Source organism: Arachis hypogaea, chromosome 17 (genome assembly GCF_003086295.3).
Source record: "Arachis hypogaea cultivar Tifrunner chromosome 17, arahy.Tifrunner.gnm2.J5K5, whole genome shotgun sequence".
Taxonomy (NCBI): domain Eukaryota; kingdom Viridiplantae; phylum Streptophyta; class Magnoliopsida; order Fabales; family Fabaceae; genus Arachis; species Arachis hypogaea.
Window position 1 is genome coordinate 128,070,121 of NC_092052.1, and position 15,351 is coordinate 128,085,471.

Genomic DNA, 15,351 nt, shown 5'->3' on the forward strand with positions numbered 1-15,351 from the left:
TAAGGTGTGAGGAATGAATGAATACCTGGAGGGACCTGGGTCCTCTATTTATAGGTGATGGTGAATATCTTATCTTATCTTATTTGGCTAAGATAAGGGAGACGTTTGAATTATCTTATCTTATCTTACTTGACTAAGATAAGGGAGACGTTTGAATTCGAAAGTTGGTTAGGAGCTCTAGTGGGTCGGTTCCGGGCATTATGGAAGGGCGAAGCGGGTCGGACCCGGGTAACCGGGTTCGGGGACCGTTCCTGGTATAGGATCCGTGGGCCGGATCCGTAACAGTTGCCCCCAGAGCGAGAGAGTGAGGGTGCTCGGTCTCATCGCTGGAGGAACTTTTTCCTTGCCGTTGTGGTTTGGTAAGGAGATCGTTGTTTTGGTTTTTCCGGTCGAGGTCTACGATTTGGGGAGTTCCTGGCCGTTTCATGGTCAGGCGAGGAGCGCGTTGTTTGGGCGTTTCATCACATACCGGGTTTGATGACCGTTCCAAGGAAGGGCCCGGAGATCGGGTCTGTAACAGTTGCCCCCGGAGCATGAGAGTATGCTTTCTTGGTCTCAATGCTAAGTTGTTGGAGAGTCCGATCCTCTATAGTTTGGGAGACTGTGAGGGGCCTGAAAACGGCGTGACATCATTCTGCACCAATTGCTAGGATAATGTTGGTCAGTCTGGCTTTCTGCAAGTTGGAAGACCGTCCTCATGCTTGTTTTGTGTGGCCTTTTTTTTTGGGCCGTTATTGTGAACTTATTTTAGACCTCTTAGTGGGCCAATTTCAAGACTTTGTTTATTTAGCTTATTTGGATTTCCATTTTGTTGGCTTTGCGGGTGATCGATTCATGAGTCACTATTTTTTTATTTGGATATCTGTTTTGTTATTTGGATATCTGTTATGTTGGTCTCAGGGTGATCGATCCCCGGGCTAACATTTTTTATTTGGATACCCGTTTTGTTATTTGGATATCCGTTTAGTTGGCCTAGGGGTGATCGATTCCCGAGTAGCCGTTTACTTATTTGGATATCCGTTCTGTTGACCTCGGGGTGATCGATCCCCGGGCCGCCATTTTTTTTATTTGGATACCCGTTTTGTTATTTGGATATCTGTTCTATTGGCCTAGGCGTGATCGATTCCCGAGTAGCCGTTTACTTATTTGGATATCCGTTCTGTTGGCCTCGGGGTGATCGATCTCCGGGCCGCCATTTTTTGTTATTTGGATATCCGTTCTGTTGGCCTCAGGGTGATTGATCCCTGGGTAGCCGTTTACTTATTTGGATATCCGTTCTGTTATTTGGATATCCGTTCTGTTGGCCTCGGGGTGATTGATCCCCAGGCCGCCATTTTTTGTTATTTAGATAACCGTTCTGTTATTTGGATATCTGTTCTGTTGGTCTTGGGGTGATCGATCCCTGAGTAGCCGTTTACTTATTTGGATATCCATTCTGTTATTTGGATATCCGTTCTGTTGGCCTCAGGGTGATCGATCCCCGGGTGTAGCCACGTTTAGTTCGTGTCGTCGGACGGGGCAATGCATTTGAAATAATGAATTTTATTTGCAGTTTTGGGCCTCGTTAAAACCTCCCGATGTGGGTAGGAAAGAGTGCCCAGTAAGAAAATATACGATTGAATAACTTAAGCAATAAATGAAAGTGAAGAAGGCAAAATATAAAAGGTAAAGAGATAGTCTTAAACGACCTCAATCTTGTTGCTTTGGAAGGATGTTTCTACATATAGTAGCACCGTAAGTTGGTGGAATTTCAGGATCTTGGGAGCTTGGTCCCATCTAGTCTTTCGAGCCTCTAGGCTCCTTTTCCGATTACCGTCTTGATTTGGTAGGGACCCTCCTAGTTGGGCGTGAGCTATCCTTTTCTGGGAGTGGGTAGACCGATGTTGTTTTGTCGTAAGACGAGGTCTCCTGGTCCGAAGTCTCGTCATACCGTGCTGCCATTGTACCTTAGGCTTATTCTCTATTTTAGGGCTAGCTCCCGTAGGTGTGCTATACTGCTGACCTTGTCTGCAAGGCCCTACTTTGCTTCTTTGTCGTTTCCTCCCATGGTTCTGCGTGGACTTTGGTGTGCATCGAGGTCGGAAAGGAAGATGCATGCCGCGTCTCGGGATCTCTTGCGTAGGGCTAGGCTGGTGTTGTCGTATTCTACTGCGGTTTCCCAGTCTCCGTGGATGGTTCCGACAGAGCCATCTTCTGCCGTGAACTTCATTAGAAGGTATTTGGTAAAGATGACGGCGGAGAGGTCGTTGATTGTTTTTCTTCCGAGGATGACGTTATAAGCGGTGGAGTTCTTGAGGACCACAAACTCGGACAGGATTGTCTTCCTCTGGCTTCCCGTCCCTATGATAAGGGGAAGAATGATGGAACCGTCTGGCTTGAGGAAGTTGTCTCCGAGTCCGGTTACTCCGTTGCGGTGTGTCTGGAGGTTGTCATTGCGGAGTCCGAGCTTGTCGAATGCTCCTCTGAAGAGGATGTTAGAATCTGCTCCCGTGTCCACCAGTATTCTTCTTACTAGCCCAGTTCCAATCTTTGTCGAGATGACGAAGGGGGCGTCTTCTGCCGAGGTGCCATGCTGGCAATCCTCGGGGGAGATGTTATCGCTCTATTGTTGGTGGCGGTTGGGGTTTGGTCTCTAACTGCCAGGATCTTGAGATCCTTCTTCAATGCTGATTTTGATTTTTCTGGGGTGTCTTTCCCTGTGATGACGTTCACGATAATGGTCGGATCTGTTTTAGGGCTTTTCCTAGAGGCTTGTCTCTGTGTCCTTGGGTTACGTCCTTCTTTTTCTGGTGATCTGTCTTTTTCCGTGCGTCTTGGTTCCCTGATGATTTTGGCAAACTCGGAGAGTTTGCCGTCTCGTATGGCTTGCTCGAGGGCGTCTTTTAGGTCGAAACAATATTGTGTCCTGTGTCCGCATCCTTGGTGGTAGTCGCAGTACAGGGTCTTGTTGCCGCCCATTCTTTCCTTGAGTTGTCGGGCCCTCGGGAGAATATCTCGATCGGCTATTTGGTGGTATATCTCGATGATCGGGGCCGTCAGAGGTGTGTTGTTAGAGAATTTTCCGATTCTGGGGGGTTGGTTTACGTTTGCTGGTTTGGGATGTTCTTTATGGTTTTCTCTTGGTGGGGGGTTATGTCGAGGTGTCGTGCTGCCGTGTCGTGTGCTGCCGTGCTGCCGTTTATTAGCGGCTACGACTTGGCTTACTTCCTCATCGTTTATGTACTCCTTTGTGACGCTCTGGATCTCATGCATGGTCCACACCGGTCTGGTAGTGAGGTGTTTTCGGAAGTCTTCATTCATGAGCCCGTTAGTTAGGCAAAGGCTTGCGACTAAGTCCGTGAGTCCGTCGACCGTTAAACATTCATCGTTGAAGCGATCGAGGTATTTTCTCGTGGACTCGTCTTGTCTCTGGGTGACTCTCAATAAGCTGATGGGGTGTTTAGCTTTGGTGATTCTGGTGGTGAATTGGGCCATGAACTTCCGTGAGATATTGTGGAAGCCAGTTATGGATCTGTTGGGGAGGGCGTTGAACCATTTAATCGTTGGCCCAGCTAGGGTTACCGGGAAAGCCCTACCTCGGACCGCGCCAGCGGCCCCTTCCAGGTTCATCCTGGCCTTGAAGGCCGTTAGGTGCTCCTGGGGGTCTTTGGTTCCGTCGTACTTCATATCCGTAGGTTTGTCGAAGCCTTTAAGGAGTTTTTCTTTCAGGATTCTTTCAGTGAAGGGAGTGGCTCTCATTATCACGTGGTCACTTCTTGTGCGTTTCGCCTCTTGATGTCGTCGGTCGTCGTCCGTGTCATGTTGATGAGCCGAATTGCGTGAGACGCTGCGATCATACCTTTTGCCGTGTCGTCGTTCAGGCATCCTGTCGTTTCCGTGGTCACGGGAGATGCTAAGATTGTATCTCTTGGCATGTCGCCATTCTGGCGATCCGCCGTGCCTGGTTTCATGGCGAGATCTTGATCTGGAGGTTGCGTGACTTCCATTTTTGGCGTTGTGCTTTTCTTTGGGTGTAACTCGGCCTTTGAGTTCTTGCACCCGGAGGCACAGCTCTTGGATTATCTGGACTGCCTTCTCTCCTAGGCCATCGGGTGGTCAGGCTTCAGTGGGAGGACAGTTGTCCTCTCTTGGTTGTTGCTGGGTTGGGGTTGGTTGGCGATGTGCCGCGTTTATTATCCTCCCATGGGTGGGAGGAGTGTTATCTTGGAGTTCGGAAGTTGGGGTGTTGGGTGGAGGATTGCTCCTTGAGGTTCTCCGTTATGCCAACACGATTTGGCTGTCCCCCACATCTGTGCAAGAACCTTGAGAACTTTCTTGATCTCTTGGCTCCTAAGAGGTCTGAGCTTGGCCACGGTGGTAGCGTTTAAGGAGGTCGTTCATGATGAGCTTCCTTATGAATTTTCAGTAAGGTCCGAAGGGGGATCATGGCGACAGAGTTGTCATAGGTGAGGCAGCGGATGGCAGAGGTTTGGAACCTGGTGTTGAAGGAGGTGACCTCGCGGGTTTGGAGGAAGAGCTTGAAGAGTTCAAAAGAAGAAGCAACCACGATGGGCATGGAGCCAAAATAGAGGGAGAAGATGGGGCCATGGCGCTCGGAGAGACGGATGAGGGAGTGGTGAATGAGAGGGTCCAAGAGGTGGAGGTGTCCCACTAAAGGGAGGCTAGACTTTGGGCTCGGAGGATTTGGAATTTCACCGTTGGAGTAGGGCGAGGGTGCATAAAGAGTGTTATCACTAAGAAGGTGATTGCAAGTCGAAGAAACATTGTTCCTTTGGGATTTTGCCGTTGGAGTAGGGTGAAGGTGTGTTATCGCTGCAAAGGTGATGCAAGTTAAGGAAACATTATTCCTTTGGGATTTTGCCGTTGGAGTAGGGCGAAGGTGTGTTATCCCTGCAAAGGTGATGCAAGTTAAGGAAACATTATTCCTTTGGAATTTCGCCGTTGGAGTAGGGGCGAAGGTGTGTTTTCCCTGCAAAGGTGATGCAAGTTAAGGAAACATTATGCCTTTGGGATTTCGCCGTTGGAGTAGGGCGAAGGTGTGTTATCCCTACAAAGGTGATGCAAGTTAAGGAAACATTATTCCTTTGGGATTTCACCGTTGGAGTAGGGCGAAGCTGTGTTATCCCTACAAAGGTGATGCAAGTTAAGGAAACATTATTCCTTTGGGATTTGCCGTTGGAGTAGGGCGAAGGTGTGTTATCGCTGCAAAGGTGATGCAAGTTAAGGAAACATTATTCCTTTGGGATTTCGCCGTTGGAGTAGGGCGAAGGTGTGTTATCCCTGCAAAGGTGATGCAAATTAAGGAAACATTATTCCTTTTTGCTCTCAGTTACACGCAAGAAATCTGAGTTTGATAATTGCTCTTCTGGGTTATCCGCCATGCCGCCACAACGTTGCAAAGTTCCCACAGACGGCGCCAATGTACAAGATGTCTCTGGTACGGGTTGAGAGATGGATCGAGAACTTGCGGGTTGAGGCAGATGCCGGATCACTTGACTGGAGCAATGGGGGAGGTACCTGCAAAGACACTCCAATGCTCAAGTCAGAATGGATCTGAGAGGTATAAGGTGTGAGGAATGAATGAATACCTGGAGGGACCTGGGTCCTCTATTTATAGGTGATGGTGAATATCTTATCTTATCTTATTTGGCTAAGATAAGGGAGACGTTTGAATTATCTTATCTTATCTTACTTGACTAAGATAAGGGAGACGTTTGAATTCGAAAGTTGGTTAGGAGCTCTAGTGGGTCGGTTCCGGGCATTCTGGAAGGGCGAAGCGGGTCGTGCCCGGGTAACCAGGTTCAGGGACCGTTCCGGGTATAGGATCCGTGGGCCGGATCCGTAACATTAAGCTAAATGAATTCAAAAAACAAATGTTGTATGTTATGTTATTAATTCCATCTAAAATTTGATATAATAATAGATAATAGATTATAACCAACTTGGGTTGGTCGAGTGATCAGCTCACTCGTCCGCTTAAGTAAGTGTCGGGGGTTCGAATCCCGCCTTATGCATGCAGCAACCCATTGGCCAGCGGCAGACCCTTAAATGGAGCTCAGATTCGCGACGGATTAGTTCTTGACCTGTTGGGTTGGGGAATACCGTGGAAACCAAAAAAATAGATAATAGATTATTTATAGTTGATTTAGTTTAATCAATCAAACAAAATAAGATTAAAAAATATCTTTAAGAAAAAGCTATGTCAGTTTATAAATAAATGATTGAAATTCAATTTGGTATATGTGAATCAATTAAATAAATTAGTATGATATATGAATTAATCAAATCAATTAGTTATATAATTTATTTGTTATAATTAATGTAATTTAATTATTAAAAAATAAATTGAAAAATATTTTCAAAAAACATATCGTGTTAATTCTATCATTAAATGCAAAAATTTAATTTTAATAATATATAATAAATAATAAATAATAAATAGATAATAGATAACAGACGGATAAATAATAGATATGTTCAAACTAAACTCTTGAAGAGCAAAAATAGTAAATTTAAATTAGTTTAATACATTCTAAAACTTTATTGATTTTCCTTTTGATTCCTTAACAACAAAATACCCAAAACATTACACATAAATGGTATGACGTAAACCCTTATCAACCAAATTAAAATAAGATAGGTTTGTAACTTTGTTTATAGAATTTACGTGTGTGGAAGAAACATTTTCTAATCCTACTCAGCCACACCCTTGAATATTAAATAAATAGCCAATTCAGGTCGAAGAAATCAACAATTCATGGAATTGTTTTTCATTAATTACTTGACTCCCAAGTCAACATTTCTTGCAACACACGCAAACCTACTAAGCTACTACTTCTTATATATAAATATATATTTCCACCATCTTATCTTCATAATTCGTTCTCAACAAAAACTTAAATAATCTCTTGCTTTGATTTACCTTGTTTTGTTTTCCTAGCTAGACACAGACATGTCTATGGCAGGGTTTGATCTCACCCAAGCTTACGTGATGCGCAAGTTACATAAGGAGAAGAAAGAAGACAAAGAAAAAGAAGGTACCAAGAATATCGCTTCCCATGCCGAATCGTTGTTGTTCGGATGTGGTTGTTTCTCCATTAAGCATGACGGCCGAGGGCGAAAACATGGTGCTGTAATAGATTTTAACATAGATCATTCGTAAGAATACACATAATTTAAAGTTGAGAAATGCTATTTGTACACCAAAATCAGTCACTAAAATCAGCCACCAATATATTTGTGTATAAATACATGTGTGATTTAATTTATTTTCATTGTGTATTTGTATTCTAGCATGTATTTTATATTAGTGGCTGACTTTGGTGACTGATTTTGGTGTACACGTAGTATAACCCTTTAAAGTTTTGGGTTGGTTTATGTGTGGCTATGACTCCTCTCTTCTATAGTGTTTTGATTAAATTTTAGTGTATGAATCACTAAATATATTATGCATTGTTTCTATTTCTTTGTAAATTGTAAGGTTTAAAGAAGAGTATATTCTTAAATGCTGGGGTATTATGTATAAATTGCTCAAGAAAAAGTGCGTAAGAGTAGGAAACGAGGGCTCGTAGCAATTAGCAAAGGTGTTAGGTATGAAGAGAGCAAAATGCAAACAAAAATAATATATTTCTTCTAAGTGATATTTAATTTAATCTTTCAAATCTTCAACAAATCTTCAGCCTTGTTATTATTGTTAGTCGTTTAATAGGCACTTTAATCTTCTAAACATGCTTATTAATCTGTTATTTTTCATATTAATTTATGAGTTTAATTTTGATGCATTCACCGTGTAAAATATTTTACACAATTTTATAATCATAATTGTTTTTTTGATAAATGTAATGTTATGTGATTGAATGTACGTGTAAAATACAGTACATCAAAATTAAGTTCATTAGTTTATTATTTGTAAAATGATAATAAAAATAAGTATATAACATTAATTAAGATGACAAGGTTTTTTTTTTTTTTGTAATACATTATCTTAAGTTCAGGTATATATTAAAAAACATATTTTATGGTATTTAATTGAAAAAGAATTAGACATACACCAAACTTGCTATTTCATTTGTTTATATATTAGTAGAACTAGTAGTGTATCTCTGTGCGATGCGCGGATGGTGCTATATAGTATATTTTATTTTTTTCTACATATATACAGCTATGTTTAATAAAATTAATATTAAATTATAGTGCAAAACTTAATAATTTTTTTGGAATATAATAATATTAAATAAATTTTATGATTTATCTGTGTAAAAAAATGTGTGACGTGATATTACACATAATAATCTAATTAAACATAAAAATTTATTAATGATTAATTATTTTTACTTATATACATGTTTATTATTACTAAAGATTTAGTTACATTTTAATGACTATTTATTTATTAATTTCGTATGCGATTTGTTTCGTAAGAATCTTGTTTGAATAATAATATGCTTAAAATAAATATTCATTTTAAAATCTTTGTTCCTAAAATGTTGTTGGAAGAATATAATTAATGGATATGGATATTAAAATATTAATGCTTGCTTAGTTGTTTAAGATGGATATAAATTTTGTATAGAAGGTAAAAAACGTTTCCCTATAAAAAAGTTTAACTTTTTAGCTAGCAAAAAAAGAGTAACACTGGATCCATTAAATGTGAATTTATGGAGATAGTATTATATATTAATTTTGAATTGGCTGAACCCACCTACTTCACTTATAATTGTTGGCTCATAAAAAGGTTCATCTTCCTTCGTTTAAGTGGCAAGGAGAAACGCCAAAAAAATCCTAAACCCTTTGCTAGTGATCAAGTCTATGGGATCTTCCTTACCAACAACCTCTCCGATCAAATCTACACTTGTTAATAATGGTATTAGCTTCTGTGGAATAAACTCAAACTTTTTTAAATGCATAATCTACCCTATAAGTATATATGACACTCACCAAACATTTCGAATCTGGTAATTTGTCAGCAGTTAGAAGATCCACATAGGACTTAAGACAGAAAGCCTCAAGGAAAAAGCTTGGCTTCTTAAGATGATTGTGTTGAGATTTCTTATGCTTAATTATAGGAATTCTGTAACTTATTTTTAGGGATCTCTTTTTGTAAATATGGAAGCTATAAATTAGGATACTAAATTATAGGGTCAGTAGCTAACCGATAGGGTCTAGAATAGTAAACATTTTTTCTATATATGTGTACATATACGTTGAAATAGCAAAAGAGAATACAATTGGTTTTCTTCTCACAAATTAAACTTGGTATCAGAGCCCAGGTTACGTTTAGTACAATGGGCAAGTCAGAGTCTGACCCCTCTGAACCCTCTGGCACTAAGACTGCTCCAATCATTATTCAATCTGAAAATTTATCTTTCAATGCTGGAATTGTCCTCAATGAAACGAACTATGATGTTTGGTGCCAGATGATGGAGATGCATATTACTGAGAAGGAGAAACTCTCCTTTATTCGTGGTATAACAGCACCACCGACTGAAAGATGCAAGTTACGACAAGTGGTACACAGACAACCAAAGAGTCAAGAGATGGCTATTGATGTCCATGTCTCCCGAAATCATGAAGCGATATATCCGTCTTCCTACTACTCGTGAAATTTGGAAGGCTTTATCAAAAGCTTTCTATGATGGGCTGATGAACTGCAAGTTTTCACCTTGAATCAGAGGGCTTTCTCTGCCAAACAAGATGGCAGAACACTTTCTATCTATTATGGTGAATTAATCGAAATTTTTTGGTGAGTTGGATCATCACAATAAAGTGAGTATAGAATGTGAGAAAGATGTAGAACTGTATCGCAAATCCATTGAGAGACAAAGGGTGCATATCTTTCTTGTTGGTTTGGATTGTGAGTTCGATCAGATTCGTGGTGATATTTTGAGAAAAGATCCAATCCCTAAGTTAGAAGAATGCTACTCACTGGTTCGTTGTGAGTCTGTGCGGCTTGCAACAATGAAAGGAGAATCTGAGAAGCCTGAAGCTTCAGCCCTTGTTAGCCGGAACCGATCCACTCAACACAAATCCAATCCCAACCAGCAAGATCGAATAGGTTCCAATCATTATAAATCTACTGCTAGTGCTAACAAATCCACTTATAGATGCGCCCATTGTGATCAATCTGGCCATACCAAAAGTCGCTATTTTGAACTTGTGGGATATCCGGACTGGTGGGATCATAATCGTGATCCACGAAAGAAGAATTCACACAAGAACTCCACTTCTGCAGTTGTAAAATTAAAGGCAGAACAAGATATTGAGGAAAAAGGCCCGGCTTTGGTAGCAACAGCAAGTAATAGAGGTAAAATTTTAAATATTTGCGCACCTGTTTCTAATAGTACATGGATAATTGACTCTGGTGCTTCGGATCACATGACCTTTGATTCTAGACAGGTTCCATCCCTTAAACCTTTCTCACAAAAATTTGTCTCTACTGCTAATGGTACCTCAACTCCTGTTATAGGAGAAGGATCCTTGTCTCTTACTGATACTTTGAATTTGGATTCTGTTTTAGTTGTTCCATCCTTGGATTATAACCTTTTGTCAGTATCTTAAATCACCTCTGCTTTATTTTGTGTTGTAATTTTTTGGCCTGAATTTTGTGTGTTTAAGGACATCCAAACAAGGTAGACGATTGGTTGTGGTGTTAAGAGAGGGAATCTATATTACTTAGACATGGAGTCAAAGAGTTTGAATCAACTGTGTCAAGCATTGACAATGGACAACGATGAAGCAACAAAAAGAAAATCTGATATCTGGTTATGGCATCAACGTTTGGGACATGCCTCATTTGGTTATCTTAAAAAATTATTTCCTAGCTTATTTGTAAAATTTGATATTTCTAGTTTCCGTTGTGATACTTGTGAATATGCAAAAAGCCATCGTGCTTCATTTCCTTTGAGTTTGAATAAAAGTTTAATTCCTTTTATGGTTATACCTTGGGTGGAGCACGCTGGTATGTCACTTTTATTGATGATTGTACAAGGATGACTTGGGTGTGTTTGATGAAATCCAAAAGTGAGGTAAATATGTTGTTCCAAAAATTTCACAAAATGATTTGTACTCAATACAATGCAAAGGTTAAGGTTCTACGAAGTGACAATGGAGGTGAATATTTGAGTTCTAGTTTTCAACAATATTTGGAAGCACAAGGAATCATTCATCAAACTACTTGTCCTGAAACACCCCAACAAAATGTGGTGGCTGAGAGAAAAAACTGTCACTTATTGGAAGTTGTTCGTGCATTATTGATAGAGGCTCATATGCCATTGTGTTATTGGGGTGAAGCACTTACATCTGCAGCATATTTAATTAATCGAATTCCCTCCAGTACCATTGATTTCAAGACACCATACCAAGCTCTTACTGAAGCTCCTACCACAACAAACTTACCTCCTCATGTCTTTGGTTGTGTAGCATTTGTACATCTTCATAAACACCAGCGCAACAAATTGAGTCCTTGTGCATTGCGATGTATTTTTGTGGGATATGCTACTTATCAGAAAGAGTATCGATGTTATCACTCTCCAATACAAAGAATGTTTATTACATTGGATGTCGTCTTTCATGAAGACACAATGTATTTTTCCCTTCAGCCTGAACTTCAGGGGGAGTACCAAGAAGAAGTTCTGACTTTAGATCTTCAAATACCAAAAGAAGTAGAACTCTCTACTAGAGATGAGGTTGCTGAACTTAATGCCCAAGATATGGATGAGTTGAACTTGGGTAATGGTGAGCACGTAGAAAGGGAAGTATCAAGTCCATCATCGGCATCCGAATCCCTCGAACCACAAGAAACTAATACACCAAACAACCATTCGTCAGCTGAGGATGCTCCTGATATGGCTGAACCATCTAGAAAACAACTACCACCACATCACACCACAGGTATCCCTAAACCCACATATGAACCTGAGATTTCTAGTAAGGTCAAATATTCTATGAGTCATTATGTGTCTAACCACCGCTTGTCTGAATCAAATCGATCATTTGTAAATCAATTATCTACTGTATCTATTCCTAACAGTGTGCAGGAAGCCTTAGCCGGCCCGAGATGGAAGGCAGCTATGAATGAGGAGATGAAATCTTTGAAAAAAAATGAGACTATGGAGCTTTGATGTGTGGAAAACGATCCAACACAAAACTCACCGGCAAGTGTACTGGGTCGCATCAAGTAATAATAACTCACGTGAGTGAGGTCGATCCCACAGAGATTGAAGGATTGAGCAATTTTAGTTTAGTGGTTGATTTAGTCAAGCGAACGAGAGTTGATTTGAGTGATTTGTATCCAACAGAAGCCAAATTGCATGAAATTTAAAGGGAGAGGGATAATCGACAAGAATTTAAAGTGCAGAAGAATTAAAAGAGCTGAATCTTAAAGTGCAAGTAATGTAAATTGCAGAAACTTAAATTGCAAGAAATGTAAATGGCTGAAGCTTAAAGTGCAAGAAATGTAAATTGCTTGAATTATAAAGGGAATTGGGATTGCAGAAATTAAACAGGGAAAAGTAAATTGCAACAAGCAGGAACGTAAAAGATGAAATTAATTGCAGTAGATCTCAAACAGAAAATGTAAATTCTCTTGAAGAAGCATTCAACAGAAGGATTAAAAGGAAATTTCAGATCTCAGGGGTCAAGAGACTAGAAAACCAAGTCTAGATCTCACTACCTTCCTTGATCCAATTCAGAAATCAATTGCAACAAATTAAAGATCAAAACAGTAAGAAAACTTGAATTCAAATCTCAATTCTCCAATGGTACAATGAAAGAAACAAAAAGAGATCTCAAGGTGAGATTGAGACAGAATTTCCTCAATTCTCAACACCCAAGACTCAAACAAGAATTGCAGTAAAGAAAACGAGAAAACCAAAGAGGAAGAGAATTGAATTCTCCTCCCAGATCTAAGTTACAGTAAGTAAAAATCCTCCAAGAGGTGCAAATTCAAAAGTAAAAATTGACGTCCTTTCTAAATCAAATTAACTCCTATTTATACACTTTCTTCTAATGGTCTTGGAGCCTTGAATGTGGGCCTTGGCCTTGATGGACTTGGATTGAAGATAGCCTTGATTGGTTGCTCCTGAGCTTGTGAGAAAAACCCTTTTGCAATTTGGACTCTGAGCCTTTAAGTTTGAGTTGAAGTTTGAGGAAAACTTCAACTCAAACGTTGGCTTTGAAATTATGCAGAAAGGTTTTTCATCTGTCATTCACGTTTGAGTTCAAGTTTGGGGTCAAACTTGAACTCAAACGTTGCCCTTCCAGGATCACATTTAGTGCCAACGTTTGCCTCCAAGTTTGAGGCAAACTTGGACGCAAACTTGGCTTCCCCTGGGTGCAAGTTATATGCCAACATTTGCCTCCAAGTTTGAGGCAAACTTGGATGCAAACTTGGCTTCCCCTGGGTGCATATATTTCACCAACGTTTGCTTCCAAGTTTGCGGCAAACTTGGGCGCAAACTTGGGCTCCTCCAGGGTATAATTTTGAACTCTTCCCAGGGTGGTTTTGCTGTCTTCTGCCATCCCTTTTCTTCAACTTTCCTCCAAGCCTTTTGGTCACCTGTCATCAATCAACAAATGCATCAAAGCTTTGCTAAAATCATGAGACTTATTATCATTGTTGACATATAAGCAATTATGGCACAAAATCTCATGAAAATGCATCAAATTACTCTTGGTTGATTGAATCTAAATACACATAAATTTTCACCCAAATGACTTACTTGTAACTCAAGAAAGTGTATAAAACCTATTAAAAACAGTGAAAAATTGCTTAAAAAACTAGGATAAGATGACTTGTCATCAAGCTTGTTGATTGTCCTCCCGGGAAGAAAACAGTCGGATGCAGATGGGTTTATACAGTGAAGTACAAAGCAGATGGTACAGTCGAATGCTTTAAAGCGAGACTAGTGGCTAAAGGGCACACTCAGGTCTATAGAATTGATTATACAGAAACATTTGCACCTGTAGCCAAAATCAACACAATTCGAGTCTTGTTGTCTTTAGCTTTGAATTTGAACTGGCCATTACAACAGTTTGATGTGAAGAATACCTTTCTACATGGAGAGTTGTCTGAAGAAGTCTACATGGACCTTCCACCAGGATGCATGATACCAGAAAAACACACTCAAAAGGTGTGCAGATTAAAAAAGTCATTGTATGGGCTTAAGCAATCTCCAAGGACATGGTTTGGAAGATTCACCAAATCCATGAAGGCTTTCGGCTACAATCAAAGCAATACAGATAATACTTTGTTCTTGAAGAAACAACATGGTAAGATAACTGCACTTATTGTTTACGTAGATGACATGGTGGTAACGGGAAATGATCCTGAAGAAAGAAAGGCATTACAAAGTTACTTGTTTAAAGAATTTGAAATGAAAGACCTCGACCCTTTAAAATTCTTCCTTGGCATCGAAGTGTCTAGATCCATCAAATGTATTTTTCTATCTCAAAGAAAATATACTTTAGACTTGTTACAAGAAACTGGCATGTCAGCCTGTCAGCCAGCTGATACACCAATGGAAGAAGGATTGAAGTTATCAGTTGAATCAAATCAAGTGCCAGTTAATAAAGGGTGATACCAGAGATTGGTTGGAAGGTTAATGTACTTGGCACACACAAGGCCAGATCTTGCATATGCATTGAGTGTTGTGAGCTAGTTTATGCATAGTCCTGGAGAACAACATATGAATGCAGTGGTACGTATTCTGAGATATCTGAAATCTTCTCCAGGAAAAGGAATCTTGTTCACTAAAAATGCAGATTGTCAAAATGTGGATGCATATACAGATGCTGATTGGGCTGGGACAATAGATGATCGACGTTCAACTTCTGGTCATTTCACCTTTGTAGGAGGTAATCTTGTTTCCTGGAGAAGCAAGAAGCAGAATGTTGTAGCACGTTCAAGTGCAGAGGCTGAATTTAGAGGAATGACACTTGGACTATGCGAAACACTATGGTTAAGACTCCTCTTGATGGATTTGGGTTTTCCCCCCAAGCAACCAATTCAATTATATTGTGACAACAAGGCTGCATGTGATATTGCTCATAATCCAGTCCAACATGATCGTACGAAACATGTGGAAGTAGATAGATTTTTCATTAAGGAGAAACTAGATGCGAAGATTCTGGAGTTACCTAAGATTCGATCAGAAGATCAACTGGTAGATATCCTCACAAAAGCAGTTTGAAGTCAAGTTTTTTCAAAATTTTTAAGCAAGTTGGGCATGTGTGATATCTATGCACCAACTTAAGGGGAAGTGTTGAGATTTCTTATGCTTAATTATAGAAATTCTATAACTTATTTTTAGGGATCTCTTTTTGTAAATATGGAAGCTATAAATTAGGATACTA

At 39.9% G+C, this 15,351-nt stretch overlaps 2 protein-coding genes across 2 annotated transcripts; one reads left to right on the plus strand and one right to left on the minus strand.

The window, feature by feature from the left end:
• Positions 1-2,511: 2,511 nt before the first annotated feature.
• Positions 2,512-3,864, minus strand: LOC112763934 (uncharacterized). The gene has a single exon (XM_025809474.1). The coding sequence runs from the start codon at positions 3,862-3,864 to the stop codon at positions 2,512-2,514; it is 1,353 nt and encodes a 450-aa protein (XP_025665259.1).
• A 7,190-nt stretch (positions 3,865-11,054) lies between these two features.
• LOC140180761 (uncharacterized) lies at positions 11,055-12,119 on the plus strand. The gene has a single exon (XM_072222054.1). It carries the CDS (start codon positions 11,055-11,057, stop codon positions 12,117-12,119), a length of 1,065 nt encoding a protein of 354 aa, XP_072078155.1.
• The last annotated feature ends 3,232 nt before the right edge of the window (positions 12,120-15,351 follow it).